At 39.3% G+C, this 22,715-nt stretch overlaps 1 protein-coding gene across 3 annotated transcripts in view; it reads left to right on the top strand.

Moving 5' to 3' along the window:
* The window catches only part of SLAIN2 (SLAIN family member 2), a 37,850-nt gene extending 18,448 nt beyond the window's left edge, over positions 1-19,402 (top strand). The window contains exons 6-9 of one of the 3 annotated variants that reach the window (XM_034411351.3): positions 680-817; positions 9,156-9,233; positions 13,189-13,477; positions 16,301-17,863. In XM_034411351.3, coding sequence (XP_034267242.2) covers positions 680-817; positions 9,156-9,233; positions 13,189-13,477; positions 16,301-16,367 — 572 coding nt within the window. In that variant the 3' untranslated portion in view covers positions 16,368-17,863. Of the gene's footprint in view, positions 1-679; positions 818-9,155; positions 9,234-13,188; positions 13,478-16,300 lie in introns of all 3 variants that reach the window. The other 2 variants (XM_034411353.3, XM_034411354.3) reach the window with 2 other exon arrangements.
* The last annotated feature ends 3,313 nt before the right edge of the window (positions 19,403-22,715 follow it).

Consider the following 22,715-nt stretch of genomic DNA (forward strand, 5'->3'; position numbering starts at 1 on the left):
CATCTTTTTCCCCCTAAAAGGGGGTGAAAATTTAGGTGCGTCCTATACACTGAATGTAGCCCTGCCCACCCACTGGCCCCCACCCTTTGGCCTCTGCCTCGCAGCAGTTACCTCCTTGCAAGCAAACAGCAAGAAAAAACAGTTCCTTTCAGCTTCAGCACAGCCTAATTAGCACATGTTGATTGGATCGGCCTTCCGAGTCTCAGCTGTTTTGCGCAGGGCTCTGCTGCTTGCTGCAAAGATGTAAATTGCTGGAGCAGATTTTCCCTTGTGCTAATCAAGCTATCCTGAAAATGAAAATGAAAGTAAAGCAGGCTGTTTGCTGCAACCAGGCAAAACTGCTCAGAGGCAGAGGGAGATTTCTTTTTCTTCTTTTCCTCACCAAAAAAGGTAGGTGCGTCTTATACTCCGGTGAGTCTTATACTCCGAAAAATACGGTAATTTTTGCTCTATGTGAGGGCTCAGACTTTTCTAAAATGTAGTATTTTAGATAAAATATGTACTTTTTAATGCTTTAATTGATAATGTATTGCTTGACAGCTAAAGTATGTTTCTCTGAAGATTTGTACTTAGTCTTTTCCCCCTGCCTCAGGGCCTCTGTACTCCAGGGTTGCTCTGGGGGGTAGAAGAGTGCCGTCTCCTGCATTAGATGGTATGTTGTTATCTTTCTTTAATACAGAAAAACTAAGGCGTAGTCTTCCAAACCTCTCCAGGACATCTAACATCCATGTTGAGTCTGTGAAAAACAGTAGAAGTGACTCAAACTTTCAAGTGCCAAATGGAGGAATACCTCGTATTCAGCCTCAGTCCTCAGCCAGTAAGTATCTTTACAGTGATGCTGTAAACGCAGCTTCTGAAAGAAGACTGAAAATTGTAGCTGCGTGTTTACAGTTTCATGGTAAAGGGATTAGATGTTTCATGTGGCTAACGCTAACCTAGCCAGATCTAATGTATGTTGAATGAATGAAATTATTTTTTCTATCCCACTATTGAAAACATGTATGTATATATATATATATATATATATATATATATATATATATATATATATATATATATATATATATATATAAATATATATTGTCCCAAGTTGCTTTTTTAAAAATATTGATATGTATTCCTTTCTTTCCAGGTTTACGCAGAGAACTTTAGCGATTCTTTAAGCATTCAATATCATCAGCAAATATAATGTCCATATTTAATTTATTATCACACATGCATCCTTCCTAGGGTTTAAAGTAATGCTACAGGCGTTCTTGCAATTTGCAGCTGTGATATCTTCAATATAATACAAAACATATTGAAAAGTTATGCCTCAATACTGTTTTTGGGGAACAATAAGATCTTAAAGGGACGCTCAGTGGCTAAGACGCTGAGCTTGTCGATCGAAAGGTCGGCAGTTCAGCGGTTCGAATCCCTAGTGCCGCGTAAACCGGACGAGCTCCCGCTACTTGTCCCAGCTTCTGCCAACCTAGCAGTTCGAAAGCAGGTAAAAAATGCAAGTAGAAAAATAGGGACCACCTATGGTGGGAAGGTCACAGCGCTCCATGCGCCTTTGGCATTTAGTGATGCCGGTCACACGACCACAGAGACTTCTTCAGACAGCGCTGGTTCTTCGGCTTTGAAAGGGAGATGAGCACTGCCCCCTAGAGTCGGGAACAACTAGCACATATATGCGAGGAGAGCCTTTACCTTTACCTTAAGTTAAAGACAGCGCATTGTTCTCTGTGTGGATTCTCCTAAACAGATTAAAAGTACAGTCATTCTCATTTCATACTTTAGACTGGGTTCCTAAAATGTTTACCTGAATAAACTCAAAATTTAATGTTGCTGATTTCACAAACATCTTTGTGGTCTCTGCAGATCTTTATGCGCTGAGCTCTAAGAACTGCACTAGTTTGCATTTTTCTGCAGTTAGAAACTGTTTTACCAGTGTCCCTGATCAGCTAACTCAAACTGAACATATTCACGATTTCCATGCTCAGTGCATAGATGTCTGCAGAGGTATGCAGATGTTTGGGGCAGGGCTTACTCGCTTTTTCTTACCCTTGGTGCTTTTATGCTTACATCTACCATCTATATGCCTGCAAAGAGCTTAAAAGTATCACAATATGCTGAACACGATAATGTGATTAATTACGTAGCCATCGTTTGAGCATGCTGATTTGCTTTGCATCCCTTTTGCTATGGAGCCGGCCTAGGGCAATGGGAGGATGTATTATAAAAATAAGAGAATATTATTAATTGCCTTATATGTTAGGATTGTCAGGTTTCGATATTGTCACAAAAAAAATAAATTGCATTTCCAAACAGATAGTCTTTGAAGAAATATTTCATTTTATTAAGCACGACAATCTGACCCTGATCGTGGCGTAGCCAACTCTGACTTCCTGACCCCAAACCTTCCCTTTCCGTTCCCCAAATCTCTGCATCTCATTGGCTTTCTTCCAAATCACTCTCCCCATATCTACTACTTAAGCTCCCAGGAATGTCCCCCCTCCCTCTCATCTCCTAGGGGATATTATCTTCAAGGAAAATAAGTAGGTGAAATGTCAAGCGCCCTCTTGCCAGCTGCCCCCTCTTCTTCTTATGTCAGCACTAGAGTAAATGTGGGTTCAAGTGCTGACAAGGATATACATCTAGAAGGGGCAGGTGAATAAAGACACAGCTCTAATACATGGATATAAAATACATACTATTATGTATTGTAGAACCATGGTTTTCAAATTTGGAAGGAAGATGGAAACTTATCAGGCATAACCTTCGGAAGCTAAGGGTTAAATTACACTTGGTAGAAAACATTGAAACTTAACATAGCATATATTGTTGCTTAACTGTTAAGTAATAGCTGTTCATTCAGAATCAAGTCCATAGTGCTTGTAGGGAGAAAGGATATTAATATCTTGCTTAGTCACTGTTAACATGTTTTCTTGAGGTTCACATGAGCTGGGATCTTTAATTTGGAAGAACACATTTCCATCCCTCAGCCCAATTGCCAAAGCAATTTGCAACTAAACAAAGATGCATTTAAGGATATTGTACAGTATGTGCATTGTATGTGGTTTGTACCTACTGTATTCTTAAGTTTGATATGTAGAAATCATCTTCTTATATGCTTTTCGGTGTTTGTGATTTACCTTTCCATGTTTTCCTTGGATTTTCCTTTACAAAACACTGTCCCATTATAATGGCTTTTCCACTTCAAATTGTTGTTCTGCATGGGCTTAACTTGACACGGTTACTTTGATTTAAAACTATTGCCTTTTTCATTCCACAAGTTAGCTTTCACAACTGCATGCCTACTATATTAGTATTGAAAAACACATTGGAAATATAAACATTGTATCCAAACTGGTATAAATTTCAGTATATATCATTAATATACATATATCTCAATGTCAGAGCATTGACAGATTTTGATACCTATATTGAAAAAAATGTATTTATTTTTACACCAAGTTCAGAGCTGACAGCTTTGTTAGTGTGTAACAATAAGCTGTAGTTTATTTCAGTCATGGTTTGTCGAGTAATCAGGTTAGTTTTCACATCCTATAGTTGCTTCTCAGGGATGTGGTGGCTCAGTGGCTAAGACGCTGAGCTTGTCAATCGAAAGGTCGGCAGTTTAGCGGTTCGAATCCCTAGTGCCGTGTAACGGGGTGAACTCCCGTTACTTGTCCCAGCTTCTGCCAACCTAGCAGTTCGAAAGCACGTAAAAAATGCAAGTAGAAAAATAGGGACCCCCTTTGGTGGGAAGGTAACAGTGCTCCATGCGCCTTTGACGCTGAGTTATGCCAGCCACATGACTACGGAAACATCTTTGGACAGCGCTGGCTCTTCGGTTTAGAAACAGAGATGAGCACCACCCCCTAGAGTTGGGAACAACTAGCACATATGTGCGAGGGGAACCTTTACTTTAATTGCTTCTTTGCTCAGTATTGGTTTAATCCTGCCCTCACTTTTCTGCAAAATAGATCGTGAAAATTTTGCTGACATTCCTGAATTAGCAATTAGACCCAATACTACTTACAGTGGTACCTTGGTATTCGACTGTTTTGAAACTCATCAAATGTAATACTTGGTACATTTTGATGTGAAAATTTTGTCCCGGTACTCATTGTTTGTTTGGTACTCAATGCATAAGTTGAATTTATCATTGTTGGCTGCCTTGTGTTGTAGCCTGTCAGCGGCCTGTGCAGCTAATAGTTGATTCCGACAGCGAGGAGGCTGGTGTGGTGCTGCGCCAGCAGCCTGTGCTGCTGGCACTTGAGTCAGACAATGAGGAGGCTGGAGAAGATGTGGTGCCAGAGGCGGGGATTCAGCCAGGGCCTTCAGAAACTCCAGAAGCTTCCATGGGTGAAGAGGAAGAAGAGGAGGAGCCTCTTCTCGATGCACGGGCGCGCAGAGCTGCCAAAAGGCAGGAGTGGCTCCTCAGGAGGAGATCTCCTCGAGAGTAAGGCTTGGGGCTAATTGGCCACTCCCTTAGCCTATTTAAGGAAGGTCAACGACTGAGGCAATTTGCAGGGAATAACTTCGTTCACATTCCTTTGCGTCTGGATCTTAGTTCTCTTATTAGTTTCCTACAAATTGCTTCTGGGCATTCTGCCAACCATAGTAAGATTACGATTATTTATTCTTTGGATTCTTGTAGGCTGTTAATAAACTTAATTAACAGCCTTTGTTTGTAAAAGACTGATTTAATTTAGTAAACTAAGGTTTGTACAGACTTTGTGTGTGCTGCGTTCTGTGGGGTCCGTAGCTGAGGCAGAACACCTTGTGGCTCATTTTATTATTCCTTTATGAGGAAAATTTGTTTGGCACTCATCATTTTTGATACTCATCACCCCTTCCGGAACCAGTTAACAATGAGTACTACAGTACCATTGTACTTAACATTATCCAGCTGCAGAATGCTTCAGGGGACTCTAATCATTTTTGGCCATTTAGGGGAACACTGTAAAACAGACATCTTCTGTTCCTAAACATGAACAGGATAGTCGTTTCCTGACAGGAACATAATTCAAACTCTTCCCTCAGTGGATTGCTATGAATTTATTTGCATAATCAACAGCAAAGAGTTAATTCTTAACCCACACTGGCTTTGGTAGAAATTTACCTAACATCATTTTCATTTTCAGCAAAATAGAAAAAATCTGTTTACAGTTGTTCCTTAGAATTCTCTTCGCAAAAAGATCAGCACTTACTCATTTTGGTTTCTTGGATAATTTTTGTTTTGCAGATTAATACACAGTATATCTTACACAAATCTTGTCCAGAAAAGCTATATACTTTGTTATGGGCTCCCAGCTTCCGAAGATTTTTTCTCCATAACCAGCATTTGTTCATCAATAAATATATTTTTTGATTCATGAGAAACTTTGATTGTTAGCAAACAAAAGCAGTATTTTGTTACAGCAGAAAAGAAATGGTGGAGGAAAGAAGTTATGCATAATGAGAGCTCTCTTGGGAATATGTTTTTGGGGATAGATAACAGATAATTGGGAGAAATGATTCCAGGTGGATTTTCCGCCCACATTTTTAGTATAATTTATTTGCTATCAGCTGACATTTTCAGGCTACATATTTGAATATGTGAATAAGAGAGTGGCGTGGGAGCCTAGAGATGGAGCTCTTGCCTCTGAGTTCGATCCTAGGTAGTAGGCGCAAAGAGAAAATATCTGCTGTGAGCTCCGCGTAGGTGTCAGGAAGGGCATCCAGCCAGTAAACGCTCAGCTCCAATCAGTTGCTCTGACTCCACCCCGATGCAAGGGATTGCAGAGTTGTTAAAAGAAAATAAGATCTTCAAGTGGCGCAAGAAAGAACTTCAATCTCAATTTTTAACCACCTAAGTATAATCTTCTATTATTATTAAGCTTTCTTCCCAGAGTTGCTGTTACACTAGACTGCTAGATTTGGCAGGAGAGGTGAATTATTTGAGAAAATAAAGAATCATGCAGCCACCGAAAAAATGTGAATCTGGAAAAGCAAAAAAATCCAAAACAAAATTATCAGCGTTAAAGAGAGTATTATGGGTTCAAATGTAATGATATTTCAAAGTTAACACAACTAGGATTTTTTTAAAAAAATAATTCCGATGAGGGTTGATCTGCTGAAAACAAAGCATAAACTATATTTAGATTAAGAGTCAGAATCAAACTTCAATTCATCTAGACAAATCATGAGTTAAAATTTTATTAGCATTAGGTAATCCTTTACCCATAGTTTATGCTTTGTTTTCAGCAGATCAATTCTCACCTGAATTATTTTTTAAAAAATCCTAGTTTGCATTCACTTTGAAATATCATTACATTTAAATCCATAATACTCTCTTTAACGCTGATAATTTTGTTTTGGGTTTTTTTGCTTTTTCCAAATTCACATTCTTAAATCTAGTTGAAATACTTTATGTGCTTTTCCCTCTTAACTGAATATTGTGTATGTCAAAATAGCTATTTCGTGCTGTTTTACATTTTCTGGAATGGGAGGCCAGAGGGGAAAAAAATCTCTCTTGTTTAGGGTTGAGCAGAGGACATAACATTGTTTCAGTAAATAATTTTAAAAATATATTTATAGTATAGGACAATTTATTTGGATGACTAAAAATTAAAACACCCATTATTAAGGTCAGGGAATAACCGAGCCATTTACCAAATTTCATTAAACTAATTTAAAATTAAATAAGTGCCAATTAAACTAAATGTAGATAATTATATAGCATATTACCTAAGAGGAAGACTCATTGTAATTATTTGTGAATTTAGGGAAAGGAGTTGTTGCTCAGAAGAATGGAAGAAAACAAATGAATAGCAGAGATGCAGATTAATGTGAATTTTATGGCTTTGAAGAGTTTGAAATTTAGCTATTGCTTGGCAGAGGCTGTTTTGCCTGCTTAATTTGACCATTTCTGTAATATCAATTTTTAATGTGTGCCAGTGTGCCCACAGTATAAAAAATGACGAATAGAACAGAACAGGACAGGACAGGACAGGACAGAACAGAACAGAACAGAATAGAATAATAACATTATTGTCACTTTGAATATACACTAATCGGCATACATTAAAATGAAATTTCGTTGCATACAGGTCTTAAAGGGTCACCCCCTCCAATATATACTACATAAACATGAGAAAATAAATACAAAATAATGTATTATCCACATATATAACAATAAAGGTTACCTTATCTAAATATCAAACAGGCTTTCCCCTTTTTATTTCTTTGTCTCCAAATGCCTCTTCCTTACCCTCATCTTCTTCTAGGTATTTTTTTTGTCCCAGAGCAGGAATCTCTTCCCTCATGCTCTTTCTTTTGCTGGTGCTGGTGCTGATTCTTTGTTGATTTTGCATTTGGAGCAAAAGGAAACAAGCAGTGGTATTATGCGTGAGTGGCTCTATCTGTGAAAAAGAGCGATCCATAAATGCAAATAAGAACAGTTTCAGGTTCCTCTGGCCTTTGAGAGAAAGTGTCGTCTTAATGGTTGCACACGCATGAAGCACAAAATAATAAATAATCTTCTCTACTGTGTTTCCCCAAAAATAAGACCCTGTCTTATTATTTTTTTTTTTGAACCCTGAAATAAGCACTTGGCCTCAAAAACCCGATTGGGCTCAAAAACCCGATTGGGCTTATTATCAAGGGATGTCTTATTTTGGGGGAAACGGGGTATTCTCCTAAATGTTTATCAAGCAGTTGACTTTTAAAATTATTCTCAAAATGAGTTTAATTATGTCCGTCTGATCTAAAGTATGTTAAGAGCGATTATCTGTTTAGAAAACAGCAAGGGCTTTTACACACTGAAGTAAGACAGAAGATTCTAAAGAGTATTCCGTGTTATGATGCAGAATTCTGCTTCTGGGGATGACCGTTGTACCGGACAGACTGTAGTGGCTTATATTGATCCTCATACATCAGCTTCAAAATGTGGCATCCTATATTTTCTTTCCCTCCCTTCCATGTTCATTTCAGAGCTGCTTTATCACAGAGATTACTGTTGGTGTTTGCCTTTTCTGTATAATAGGGTTGGTTTGTTAAATAACTACCAGTGCAATAGTGAAATCCAATTTTTTTTTACTACCGGTTCTGTGGGCGTGGCTTGGTGGGCGTGGCAGGGGAAGGATACTGCAAAATCCCCATTCCCTCCCCACTCGGGGGGGGGGGAAGGATATGCAAAATCTCCATTCCCACCCCACTCTGGGGCCAGCCAGAGATGGTATTTGCCGGTTCTCCGAACTACTTAAAATTTCCGCTACCGGTTCTCCAGAACCTGCTGGATTTCACCCCTGTATCAGCATAATAGTTGAGTAGCCCGATTTGGAATGAAGAAATGCCAGTTTGAAAGAGGAAAGAGAATAGTTAGCAATTTCGCTTCAGAAATAAATATTCTTTAAAATGCACATACCAAAAAGTCTACGGAGATTCTTAGTCATTCAGGTCATGGTTGTCCCAAAGGTGCTTTTTTCCAGAAGCAACTGGACTTCCTTTGTTTTTTCTTTTGAAGATGTTTCGCTTCTCATCCAAGAAGCTTCTTCAACTCTGACAGTATGGAATTCTGCAAGGAATTCCATTCCCCACTATCCCATCAGAGCTGAAGAAGCTTCTTGGATGAGAAGCGAAACATCTTCGAAAGAAAAAAACAAAGAAAATCCAGTTGCCTCCTGGAAAAGCACCTTTGGGAAAAAGAAACTGCTCTGAAAAGAGTTGACTGATGTGAAAGTTTATAAACCTTTGGAGTTAAATGAGACAGTTGCCTTCTTTAAGTTTAACCTTGCACTGATATGGCTTTGCATGATTGGCTGGTGGTTTGTTTTCACTTCTAGGTGTGCAGATATTTATTATTAATATTATTTTGGCCTGCAAAAAAAAAACCTTTGCCTGCTAAAACACACAATGCATTTTATTCTACAAGTTTTCTGACAGCTCTTACTGCGGTGAGCATCACGTCTTTAAAATAAAACACTTCGCTGCTACTGCTGCTACTATTACTGGAGCCATAACAGCTTTTGAAAAGCTATTTTGCCAAAAAAAAATTGTTCATTTGTTTTCTAATGTTTTAGATGAAAATTACAACCTTAGAATCTTAAGTGAAACTTTTGAATGTAGTTCAAAGTTCTTATCGCCTTTGTTTAGACAGAGATAACACGTCTTTGTTTCAACAGCTCTGCAAAAGCAGAAAAATTTGCACCGTGTTGCCTTCAAAACCAAACAACAACTTCATACTCCAGCTGCCAAAGGAGGTAATTAGCTTCCAGGCTCTTACTGCGCTCCAGCTAAAGTCAGAAAGTTGTTTCTTTTTGTGTTCAACTTTGCTGTTGATGTATTCACCAGGAGATATTAATCTTCATTGTTAACACTTGCTCCTCTGTAAGAACCTCACTGTATTTTGAACTGTACATTTGGGGCACAAGCTGTCAGCAGATGCTGAATATTTGAAGCTTGGTACAAGATTCAGCCCAGCCAGAGCTGTCAGAAAAGGATTAACTCTTGGTGAGGAGATTGTACAAATGAACTTCCTTCTCGCTTCCTAAGAAGAAACTCCCATTAGTTACACTAATTGAATTCGGTTGACTTTGCCTTAAGTCAACTCAACATCCTTGGGTGGAATTCTAAGGCTGTTTGATTGTCATTCTTTCCAGACAGAAGATTGTCATCTTTTCCAGACAGAATCTATCACTGCTTCTTTGGTTGGCTCTTCAGGCCATTCAGTCATCTTCATACGCTGCTTTAAGACAGCAGGATAAAAATTCTTCTAGCCTGGGTATCTTTTCGGAAATCAACAGCTGTTTGGTTTTTTTTTTTTGAGGTTTAGTTTTTTTTTTTTTTTTTGTTCAAGTTTGAGACAACTTCACTGTGTTGTATTTAAGCGACACTTGTACCGATTAATATTATTCAAGTTTGATATCTCTGAAATTCATGGCTGGTGAAGGAAAGATACTTTTTAAAACTCACTATTTTCAACCAGACTAATTACTTTTGGTTTTCTTATGTTGTGCTTTTAAAGAAGTCATGGGACAACTGTTTAAAGTAGTTTTGTACTTTTCTGCTAAAAAAAAAACAGAATAGCTATGGAACTTAATATTATCAGGATAATATATGGAGTCTTTGAGAAAGCTAAGCTTAATCACAGTATTTTAGAAAAAGCCTTGGCATTTTTTCAAAAAAAAAAAGCTTGTCCGCATTATTGGAAAGCTCAGGATAGCAAACATTGATTGAAGTAGTGAAGATATTTGTGCAGATCTCACAATACAAAAAACACCCAAATAATGTTCACTAAAAGCTTTAGAAACCTGGTAGATAGCTTTTGGTGAGCAGCAGAAATCACACATTGTGGATTTCTGCTTCACATATGTCAAGATTATTGCAACAATCCCAGCTACCTAAAACCTCAAAAACCATATCATATCAAACGTAGTTATTTTAGAAGTCTTGCTTAGATTGAGCTTCAGTTTCTTTCTATAGTTTATAAATGACTTCAGGTGTCAAATTTAAAATGTAAACAGTTATCTGGGGTTTTGATTGGGAAAAAAAGAGAAACATCATTCATTTTTTGGCTTAAGATTCTTCTGCCACACACTCCTAGGTAATCTATGCTTTCCTAAGCATGCATCTAGTAATCTATTACACAAATCAAGAATTTACAGTATTTCATAATTAATATTTTTGATTTTGCACCATAGAGTAGAAGACCAGTTTCATTTCCCCGGTATACTGTATAGTTCCATCTGTATTTTTATGCAAGAAGTTACAATTTTGCATTCATAAAATTAGCCTATTGCCTGCCGAAGACTGGATAGGTGTTGCATGCCCATATTTACACGTATATACAACATTTTTGCCTATTGGGTTAGTGTCGCTCAAGATTTGTAAGTTTGTTATTTCTTTACTAGAGGGATTCATTTTTGAGGCCTTGAGAGGATTCTAATTAGTGTGGCACCATTAAGGGATAACTTCTAATTTGTGTGCTGAATTATTGCTATTGGTGTTGAAAGTGGGCAATATAGAAGTGTGGTTACAAATAAACATCTCTGAACTAAAGACTTATTTGAGAATGGAACAAAGACGCCAGTCCATTAATACTTACATCAGATTGCAAATGATTTTTTGCAGACAAAGAAACCCTTTTCAGAGCTATGTGCTTTCTCTTGTAAAGGCCTTTTTGTTGTTACTGCAAAATCACCATCTGTGGGCAGTGTGTTTTGCAGGCAAATGAAGTTTTTTTTTATAAAGTCAGCTTGGTATGCCTTGTTCATAGGATATCTTAGAGCAGGATTGTCAAACTCCTGGGCCGCCGGCTGGATGCATCACGCGCTGGCCACGCCCATACCCAGTTCAGCGAAGGGGGGGAAGTCCCGATATGTCACGTGATGCCGCCGTGACGACGCGAGTTTAACACCCCTGTCTTAGTGCATTTAAAGAGAAACTATTATGTTAATTTAATGGCTCTTGGAATATCAAAAAAAAAAAAAAGGGGGGGACTTTCATCCTTGAATTTACTATTGTGTTTTTCAGAAAGATTTCCCGACACTATGCTGGAATTGCGTTTTATTTATTTATGAGCTTTCAGGATCTGTAGTTATGTTTAATGCTTCTCAAATATCCTTCTATCTTTATTTAGCAGTTTTTGTAATTCATTATGTTGATCCTTTTCAAACCGAGTCTCTGTCCCACCTCACCTATCCCCCGCTCAAAATGTCTTCACGATGCCACCTTGGTAATTCCCCTAGAAATATTCTTGACGGAAAGATCCTTTTGTATTTTAATAGAATCATTGCACAACATAAATGTTTGAAGGATCAGACGAAAAAGATAATAACAATCTGTAACATATAACTGAACTGTTAAGTATCAAATCTCGAAATTTTCTTGAAAGGTAATTCTTCCTGAATCTCTTAAACTTGAAGTGCTTACATTGTTTGCATGATTATAGACCAGGGGTCTCCAACCTTGGCAACTTTAAGCCTGGCAGACTTCAACTCCCAGAATTCCCCAGCCAGCTTTTCTGGCTGGGGAATTCTGGGAGTTGAAGTCCGCCAGGCTTAAAGTTGCCAAGGTTGGAGACCCCTGTTATAGACCATAACATTCCTATTGGGGTGGTTTATCATCAACTATGTTCGTACTTTGAGCTATAGTATATTTGGTCCATGAGGCAAGCCCATATTTACACATCACACACTCTTTGAATGTACTTTACCTTGCAAATTCAGAGTTTGAATACGACTCATTTAATTGAAGTTAATACTTGTTAAATTTCAATTTGGAGCATGCATACACAATTTAAAGTATTGTAACATATTAATTAATGTTGTTTTCGCTGTATATTGTACACCTGACTGGAAGAGCTACATTCTTAGTTTGCCGAATATATTACCCTCATTTTCTGATGTCATAGAAAGGTAATAATTGAAATAAATTTAAATTTGAGGACTCCTAAACTTCCTTTTTCAGTAAGGAATTACCGAAATTTAGACATCCATGAAAAGTGGTTGTCTGCTGAATGAATTAGCTACACGGTTACTTGTCATTGCAGCTGTTTTTATTTGAACTGCTTCTCACTTAGTTGCTCATCTTTTCTGGTAGAATATTGAAAATACATTGTTGTTTAAACTTGACCTATTTGCTTCTCTCAAAAACATTCAGAAATATTGGTTATTATGAAATAATATGTATTGGCTGCTGTACTACTACCCTGTTTCAGTGGTGGGTTTCAAAAATTTTTACTACCGGTTCTGTGGGCATGGCTTGGTGGGCCTGGCAGGGGAAGGATACTGTAAAATCTCCATTCCTACCCCACTCCAGGGGAAGGTTACTGCATTTCCTCCCGATCAGCTGGCACTCAGGAGGCAGACAATAAATTGGGGCGGGGCCAGTCAGAGGTGGTATTTACCGGTTCTCAGGCTACTTAAAATTTCCGCTACCGGTTCTCCAGAACTGGTCAGAACCTGCTGAAACCCACCTCTGCCCTGTTTCCCCCAAAATAAGACCTCCCCTGATAATAAGCCCAATCGGGCTTTTGAACGCAGGGCAATAAGGCCAAGCGCTTATTTCAGGGTTCAAAAAGATAGAAGACAGGGTCTTATTTTCAAGGAAACATGGTACATTGCTGCGGCTTTTAGGTTCTGCCTGATTTTAAGCGGCGGCCATTTTACTGCTCTGAACCTTGAACGTGACTGTCTTTTTTTGGTGCTATTCCAGTTCCGTCTCCCAGTAAATTCCGGTCTCCAGCAGCACCCTCACCTCTGGCTCTGAGACAGCCAGTAAAAGCATTTAATACCCATGGACCTAACTCTGTTCCCGAAGCCACGCAGCTGCCTTTAGCGGCTCCCAGTTCTGCCTCTGCAAGTCCAGCCAGCGGCATCAACAGTGCTACCCTTACCAGACCTGCAGGAACCACAGGGTTAAGGAGTGGCTTGCCAAGACCTAGTGCCCCCTCCTCCGGGGGCATTCCAGTGCCTCGCAGCAAACTCACACAGCCCGTTCGCAGGTGAGTCCGCCAGTTTCTCTTTTTACTTTATGAAAACTATCATTTGGGAGAAACCCCCATATCTTGGGTAGCATTATCTTACTGTTGTGGTCTGCCAGCAGCCTGCGGAGGGGGCAGCGAAGTCGGACAGTGAGGAGGCTGGGGAGGAACATGGGCCAGTCCTGGAATCTGGGGAAGGCCCGGACGAAGGCTCTGCATCGGAGGCAGAGATGGGGCCAGGGCCATCTGGGAGTGATGCGCGGACTCCGGAGCCCTCAGAGTCGGGCAGCAGAGAGGCAGAGGAATAGGAGGGACCTGTTCCTAGTGCATGCATGCGCAGAGCTGCCAGAAGGCAAGAGCAGCTAAAGCAAAAGGGACGACTTGGGAGTAAGGCCAGGAGATGATTGGCCCCTCCCATAAGGCTTAAAAGAAAAACAAAGGCACTTGGGCCTTTTGCAGGAAAGTAACGTTGCTAACTCTGTTTCCAGTCGGCATCTCTTGTTTGTTTCTGAACTCCATGGGGCTTTGCCAAGTAAGGCCTTTGGCAACGTGTCAAAGAAGATAAAGGTTGGTGATTATCCCGAAGGACTTCTTCCAAAGGACTTTTTTGCAACTAATTGGGACTCCGCTGGGAATGAAAGTAATTCTCAGCTGTTGCAATAAAATAGAGTTTTTTGGGACTAATTGTGTCTTTTAATGACTCAGTAAGCCTAGCCTTACATAACCAGAATAATTGTGTCTCTTATGTGTTTATTCTGAAAATGAAACACTTTTCCCTATCAAAAATAATGTATTTTCAGTGGTGCATTTCTGGTACTTCTGAGAAGCAGGTAATAGAGAGGAATGTTATTTTGTGTGTGATCTGGTGGAGGGGGACTTAAATCTACTTTTCTGCCTTTGGATAAGTATTTTGGGATAAGATGGGGCGGGGTATGGGTAGACTTGAAAGAGCTGAATGTTTTATGGACACTGCAGTTTTTATATCAACGAAGGCGGAAAGTAATTTTGGGTGTTTTATTAGGTAGTTTGTGATTTCATGGCTGAAACATCCATTTTAACTTCAAGCTTGTTACCTTTGTCTCATACTTAACTCTTATGGTTCAGATTTGGGGAGAAATTTAACCTTTTTTACATTACTGCTTTTGAATGAAGTAACTATTAATTTTAAATAATCATTACCATGTGTACATTTTGACTTAAGTCTATACTTGAAGGTTTTTTTTTTTCTTACTCTATTATATCACTGTCTTTCTAATTTTGAGGAATCCTACATAGATTCATCACTGCAAAGACATTTTCTGGCTCATGACAATGTTAGACCAGGGGTGAAATCCTACCGGTTCGGACGAACTGCTAGGGATTATTGGCATCAGTCCGCCGAACCGGTAGTAATTACCCCTCCTTGGCCCCACCCACACCCAGCCGGTCGCCGCTCACCTCTTCTGGCCGCTTGATATTCCACAGAATTCAATGTTAAATGCAGCAGGGACAGTGCTAACTTTTCTCCCTCCATTCAAAACCGATTGCTGCAGCCTGTCCCTTTAAGGTAGCCCCCAGGAGGGAGGGGGCCAGGAGGGAACCACAAAGGGAGCAGCAGCTCTGTTCTGAATGGAGGGAGAAAAGTTAGCATTCTCTCTGCCACAGAATTCAATGTTAAATGCAGCAGAGACCCGACGACCAGCTAGCCGGTGGGAGGCGCGTGCACATGCACAGCAGAGCTGAACTGGGGCGACGGCTCGCGTGCCCACAGAGAGGGCGCTGTGTGCCACCTGTGCCATGGGCTCGCCATCACGGATCTAAACTCTTCTGTGGAAAAGCACTTGGCAGCAGCTGCTGTGGGTCTGCACAATTTTTGCTCTTTTGCTGCCATCTAGTGATTCCTTTAGGGGAAAAAGTGGATGGAATGGAATTCCTGACCCTAACAGGCACAATTCCAGCCACATTCTGTATGGTGATAGGTAGTGGCTTTTCCACAGTTCAGGACCCTTAAATTTTAGCCAGAAAGAAACCCACCAATTGCTGGCCTTATTGTGTTGCTAGGAGAAATTACAAATAGTAGCACAACATGGCTATGTTCAAGATACAACTTGAGGGAAGACTGTAGGGGTAGCATGGCAAAGCAGCTGTGCGTTTGAGGGCTCTGTATGTACACAGAAGTCAACCCTGAAAGCAAGAAAGGAAGCACAGAGCTAATCTCAAAATGGCAAAATTTAAATAGCTGCTAAATTTATTTATTTATTTATTGGTTCGATTTATATGCCGCCCTTCTCCGGAGACTCAGGGCGGCTTTCAATGCGTTAAGCAATAGCCTTCATACTTTTGTATATACCTGCTTAGTAGGGCTTTCGGGGCCCCCTAAGCGGTGTTCTTTTTTATACAAAGTCAGCTTATTGCCCCCACAATCCGGGTCCTCATTTTACCTACCTCAAAAGGATGGAAGGCCGAGTCAACCTTGAGCCTGGTGAGATTTGAACTTGCAGTAATTGCAGGCAGCTGGTGCTATTTAACAGCACTTTAGTCTGCTGCGCCAACAAGGCACATCATTTAAATTTAAAGAGTAATTCAAAAATTATTATACAATAAGGGGCATAAGGCAGATGTACGTGTGCCATCTCCATGTGCCAGACTACTGGAATAATTAAGGGACCAAAAGGAGGAATTAAGAAAAGGCACTGTGGAATATTATTAAAGTTTGTTGGCATTAGGAGATAAGCAGTACAGAATCTTTGATGATTTTCATTTTTTTTCTTTACATCAAAAGAAAAAAAAAATAGACAAATAGGCTATAATGAACCAGAATGTCTGGGAGAAACTTTCTGATGAATCTCATTTTCTCTGTTTCAGATCTCTGCCAACTCCCAAAACGTACAGCAGCGCAAAAGACGAGAGCTGGAAGGATGGCTGCTACTGAACAGCAAAGCTTTTTGTTAACTCAGCACGCCCGTCTTCACCAGGCTAAACCAGGCTAAATCAACATGCAGACTGATGGAAAATACTTTGGGACGGAGGGGTTGAAACTCTCCAGATCTCTCTGTCTTTAATTAGCACAAGCTGGCAGAGATTATAAAACAGCACTTTAATGACATTAACATCAGATACTTGGTGATCACTCAAAATCATTTTTACGTGAATCACGTATCATTTCTGAAGCTCTGCTTCCCTTGCTTCCTAAAATTGTTATCAATGCTCTCACATGGCTAAAACAGCCCACACGGATTCAATCCAGGGCAGATATCTTAATATGCCAAAGATACATCCATTTTGGAAAAAAAGCAGCACGTAAAAATGTTAAGCAAAAAATAATAATTCTTGAAAGCTCACATGTTAGTGGATTTTAAAGAGCAAGGCTTTCTTTTTTAACATGTAGAAGAGAAATATTGATGTTGATCAAAGCGAAAATTGGATTGTAAAAAAATGCTACTGGGCTAGGTGAGATTGTTTGAGACCATTGTGGAAGAGGTGCGTGGAGAAACCGAGTCACAACAGAACCTTGTCTCTGGAGTCTCACTATGGGAGCGGTAGGCGAGTCCGTACCATATTTTTTTCTTTTAAAACAAACCTAGGCCTCTGAGACTCGATAAGCATAGGTTGCATTTCTTTTTTTATGTTGACTTGTCATATCAGGTTTTTGTATAATGCTACGATTGCCAAAAGGGCTCGTTTTCAGTTGTACAATCCCAAAACTAGCTGTTCCTGGCTCAGGAAAATAGCCCTTTCTTTCTTTCCTTTCTTTCTTTCTTTCTTTCTTTCTTTCTTTCTTTCTTTCTTTCTTCCCCCCCCCTCTCTTTTTCAGCGATCTTTTTTAAATGTATGAGTCCTTTTTTTAGAGCAAGCTTTCCTGGAAAGAGAAAGGAAGAGAATGGATGAAGAAATATCGCCGCGTGCTTAATGCTTGGAGTGCAACTGAGCAGGCCTGTAGTTAACATGAAGGGAAAAACAACTATGCAGCTCTTGTCCAGAGGTTCTAAGTAAATCAGTTGTTCTGCTGATACCAAATGCTTTATTCATGTGGGTAATGTTTCATGGTATGAGGGAGTCTTCTTTCTTCTTCTTTTTTTTTTTAAAAAAGATCAGCTTCCTAGAGGTGCGTTTAAAATTGTAAATACTTCCACTGAGGTTATTGCCCCTATTAATATTTTAACTATGTACTTTGCCTTATATTTGTATTTTGCATTGTTGGTAACAGTTTGGAAAAGAAAAGAAAACTCTGCCACGTATGTTTACAAAGTGGTTTGTTCCTCTAACAGTTGTCAGCTTTTCGCTATTTTGCCGGTCCTTATTGTCAGGGTATCCCCTCACGCGGTAGAAAAATACTACTACCCAAAGCCCCATCGATTGCAGCTCCCCTTTTCAGTTGCTTTTATGTTGGAGTGGAAGACGGAAGGTAAGCTACTTACCAGAAAGAAACTCGGAGAAAGTCGGTTGCAAGAATTATTTTTCTTTTTAAGGAAAGAAAAGGCAGTCTCTTAGAATGACATTTCCTTTTGCTGTCTAAAGTACTGAGCTTAAAAAAAAAAAAAAAAAGGTTTTAGCTAGGATACCATTTTGGTAAGGACTGAACATCCAAACACGTTCTGTTTGCAGCTTGAAAACCTCATTCATGCCTGCCTCTTAAAATGCGTGCTTTTGAATTTTACAAAAAAAAAAGAAAAAAGAAGAGTTAAGTGGTTTGGGGATTCCGATCTTTGATTATTTAGGTAGCCTTCCTAGATTAGTGGATTAAAAGCCATGCAATTTTTACTTGAATTGGAAATGTGACCAAGGCAGGATAGGACTAGACATCTGTTCCAGCACTCAGGCAATTTTTCTTTTTTTTTTTTTCTTTTCTTTTTTTAAAATTTAAAGGAATGGCCCTTCTGTGGTCTTGTGTAAGGGATGGGATTCTGGGATCTTTAGATGCTGGGTTCTGAAGGCACAACATAGGTCTTTCAGACGTAAATGATCATCTGCAAATAAGATAAGACATGGGCATCATGGAGATTTTTGCAGAGTCCATGCTCACCTTGCCGCTTTGCCTAGTGGAATGACTTGCACTTCTGTGAGTCACAAGCACAGTGTGGGAAGTGATTTTCCTTTAACTGGGAACGTTACTATCAACACATCCTAATTTACAGTCAAGTCAGAACAAGAAGAATTGAACTGGGATTGTCTTCTTAAATCAGGGTAGCCAATCATTGTAGGAAGAGCAGCTAACAGAGCTGTGTTGCACTGTTAGTCCAGCCTATTTAAAGCGCCGAACAGAAAACATGAGAGATCTAAATATTTTTTAGGTAACTTTTACCTAGCCTAATTTTTAAAATGGGGCTCTAGCAAAGCAGTCTTTATAAGTGGGAACATTCTCATTTCTACTTTTACTACAAAAAAGAAAAAAAAACTGAATATTTTCTTCAAACATCCAGATGTTGCCTTTTTTAACCAAGCTACATCACCTTGATTTATAAATGTGTATTCCATGAAGCTCATCCTTGCATTACTTCGATAATGCATCAAGTTTTAAGGGCATCGTCCCCCCTGCCGCCACATTGCAATAAACATCCAGCAAATTTAGATTCCTGGAAAAGGGATACTTAGAGGAGACTTTCACATTGTCAGTTTATTTGATTGCCATGACATCCTATGACTTTCTGTGTTTTAGAGGTTTGGGTATATTGAAGTGTGGAAACATGAATATGATAAACTAGTGCCTATGATTTACTTAATTTATGTTTGACAATAGTTGTTAAGGGTTTTATGAATGTGGGGGGGATTGTGTCAGCAGCTCAGAATTGTTGTGTGTATGTAGGCAGAAAACAAAAGGGGTTCTGCTTCTAAAATTATTTAATTTTTCCTCAGTGTTTGAATGTTTTTTGTAAATGTTAATAATAAAAAGTGTAAAAAGGAAGAATATAGGTATTCTTAAAACATTTCTTTGACTCCTTTTTGAAATAAAATATATATAAAATGAAATATCCGTTGTTTCTTTTAAGTATATTAAATACTTCGTTCATTTGGATGTTTTCAGTAACAAAAACTTGTATGGGAGATCCTGCCTTGTGTTCACATTAAACATGATAGCCACAATCCCATTTTTAAACATAGTATATTATGAATCAAACAGGAAAAGGGAGAGTTGGTTTTAAAAGCAAAAGAAAACTAGACATCAACAGAAAACGTTTAGCAACAGCATAATTTATAAAACTATTTTTGAATCTTGTCTGCATAAATAATTTTGTTCTAATAATATAACCTGGCTAATTTTAGTCTAATTTTAATTTTATTAATATGAAATGCTGAAAATTTACCATGAGTGCATGCTAGTTTCTTAGTTTTACTTTCTTTTCAGATGTTCTGTTTTCTAAATCTTCATTTGTTCTGTTACAAAACAACAGAATAGAATTTCTTCTATTTTTATGGATTTTTTAAAGTTTACATAAGTTTACCATTCTGTAAGGTTTTTTTTAATGGCCTTTTTTGTTTCTACATCTATTATATAAACATTTTTGTACATTTTATACAAAGGTAGATAACTTTCTCTCAATTTACTGCTACTTAGAAGCACAATTTTGTGTTTGAATTTTTATCAACATAAGCACTTTTTATCAACTTCAAAAATTTTCAGTGGATGTATTAAACCCCTAATTATAGTTCTGATTTTATAAAGGAAAAATACAAGTTTTGGTTAGAGAACTTCATTTGATCTCCAGTTTGAAAAAAATACCAGCTTTGCTCTTTTTACATAACTTTTTAAAGAAAGAATGGTCCTTTACAGATTCCTTGCATCCTGGACATAAATTGTTTCAACTCCTACCCTCAAAACAACGCTATAGAGCACTGCGCACCAGAACAACTAGACACAAGAACAGTTTTTTCCCAAACGCCATCACTCTGCTAAACAAATAATTCCCTCAACACTGTCAAACTATTCACATTAGGCTGCATTTCTATTAATCTTCTCATCGTTCCTATCACCCATCTCCTCCCACTTGTGACTGCATGACTGTAACTTTGTTGCTTGTATCCTTGTGATTTTTATTCATATTGTTTCCTAGTATGATTTGATTGCTTATTGTACCTTATGACTGTCACTGGGTGTTGTGTCCTATGATTCTTGACGAGTGTATCAGAGGTGGGTTTCAGCAGGTTCTGACCAGTTCTGGAGAACCAGTAGCGGAAATTTTGAGTAGTTTGGAGAACCGTAAATACCACCTCTGACTGACCCCGCCCTCATCCCCCATCTATTCTCTCCCTCCCGAGTCCCAGCTGATCAGGAGGAAATGGGGATTTTGCAGTAACCTTCCCCTGGATTGGGGAGGGAATGGAGATTTTACAGTATCCTTCCCCTGCCATGCCCACCAAGCCACACCCACAGAACCGGTAGTAAAAGTTTTTGAAACCCACTACTCGGGGTGGGTTCTAAAATTTTTTACCACTGATTCTGTGGGCGTGGCTTATTTTGTGGGTGTGGCTTGATGGCCATGTGACAACTCTTTAGGATTTAGCAGAGGTACTGGTCTACCAGGCTTTTAACTGCTTGCAGAGCTCTAGCTGATCAGCTGAGACTCAGGAGGCAGCAATAGATTGGGGGTGGGGCCAAATAAAAGGTAAGAATAATGCAGGGGGCGCGGGGGGGCAGAACCGATTCAGTGACGTCATATCGTCACCGCTACCGGCTCGGCGGAACTGGGAAGAACCCACCACTGCCACTACTGGAGTGTATCTTGTCGTCTTATGTACACTGAGAGCATATGCACCAAAGACAAATTCCTTGTGTGTCCGTGTGTCCAATCACCCTTGGCCAATAAAGAATTCTATTCTATTCTATTCTATTTTAAGAAAGCATATATATCTTCGGCTGATATATATCTTTTTAATAATCACATTTCAAATTATATGCAAATATAAAATGCAATATAAAGCAGACACTTTTTTGTCTATCAGGCTGTTTACAGAAATAAGGTTTTGTATAGATTTTATATAGACTATGTACTATAGATCTTTCAGTTCAAGTATTCCTTTTAGTTTTATTATGATGACATTCCTGCTGTTTCCACTTATATTTCTCTGTGAAAAGGCTATGAGTTTCCTACAGGGATAGGACATGGTGTCTCGGTTTGATTGTGATATCTCACAATTGTCTGTGATATATGAAAGCTTTTCCCAGAACACTCTATTTTAGTTAGTGCTGCTAATTTTCACAATAGGCTGAAATGTAAAAGAGAATGTCTTCATAATTTCTTGAAGAGCCAGAGAGTTCAGCCTTCAAGGGAACAACCTTTATGGTGATTTATTTTTTTGGCTTTTGACCCATGGTTTCCCTTTTTTACTTTTGAGATAAAGAAGGCAAGAAGAACAGCAAAATTATCCATGCAGATTTTGGTGCTCACACAAACTGGAATGTGGAAAGGGTGTAAGAGGTGAATCATACATTGCTGGCATTTTAGGCTGCTTCTATCCTTTTTCCAAATTCAGCTTGTTTTATTCTATATAAAATAATGGTGCTATGGATTGCCCACTTATGTTTTGAATCATGTTCCGCCCTCCAAATCTGGGGCCTCCACAGCCCTAGAGAGTACTACAAAAAGGGAAAATAGTTCTTTTCTCTTAACATTTTTACAACATAACACATAAGAGTGTTCTAACAAACACATAAAGCTCAGCTCCTCCTATTTGATGGTGAGTGTTGTGACCTAGGCTTACAGAGTCATTAAAACACGAGCAGTCCCAAAAACCTCTTTTATTGCAACAGCTGTGAATTACGTTCATTCACAGCTGAGTCCCAATTAATTGCAAAAAGTCCTTCGGGATTATCACCAATCTTTATCTCCCATGACATGCTGCCAAAGACCTACTCGGCAAAGCCACACGGAGTCCAGAATCAAACAGATGCCGACGGAACAGAATTAACAACGTTGTTTTCCTGCAAAGGGCCCACCTGCCTTCGCTTTTCTTTTAAGCCTTATGGGAGGGGCCAATCATCTCCAGGCCTTACTCCTGAGTCGTCCCTTTAGTTTTAACCATTCTTGCCTTCTGGCAGCTCTGTGCATGCATGCACTAGGAACAGGCTCCTCCTGTTCCTCTGCCTCTCTGATGTCCAATTCTGGAGGCTCTGGAGTCCGGTGTATAACTTCCAGATGGCCCTGGCCCCATCTCTGCCTCCGACACAGAGCCCTTGTCCGAGCCTTCCCCAGACTCCAGGACTGACCCATGTTCCTCCCCAGCCTCCTCACTGTCCGATTCCGCTGCCAGCTCCACAGGCTGCTGGCGGACTACAACAGAGAGG

The sequence above is a fragment of the Pantherophis guttatus genome, chromosome 8 (assembly GCF_059756535.1).
Source record: "Pantherophis guttatus breed Tessera chromosome 8, ASM5975653v1, whole genome shotgun sequence".
Taxonomy (NCBI): Eukaryota; Metazoa; Chordata; class Lepidosauria; order Squamata; family Colubridae; genus Pantherophis; species Pantherophis guttatus.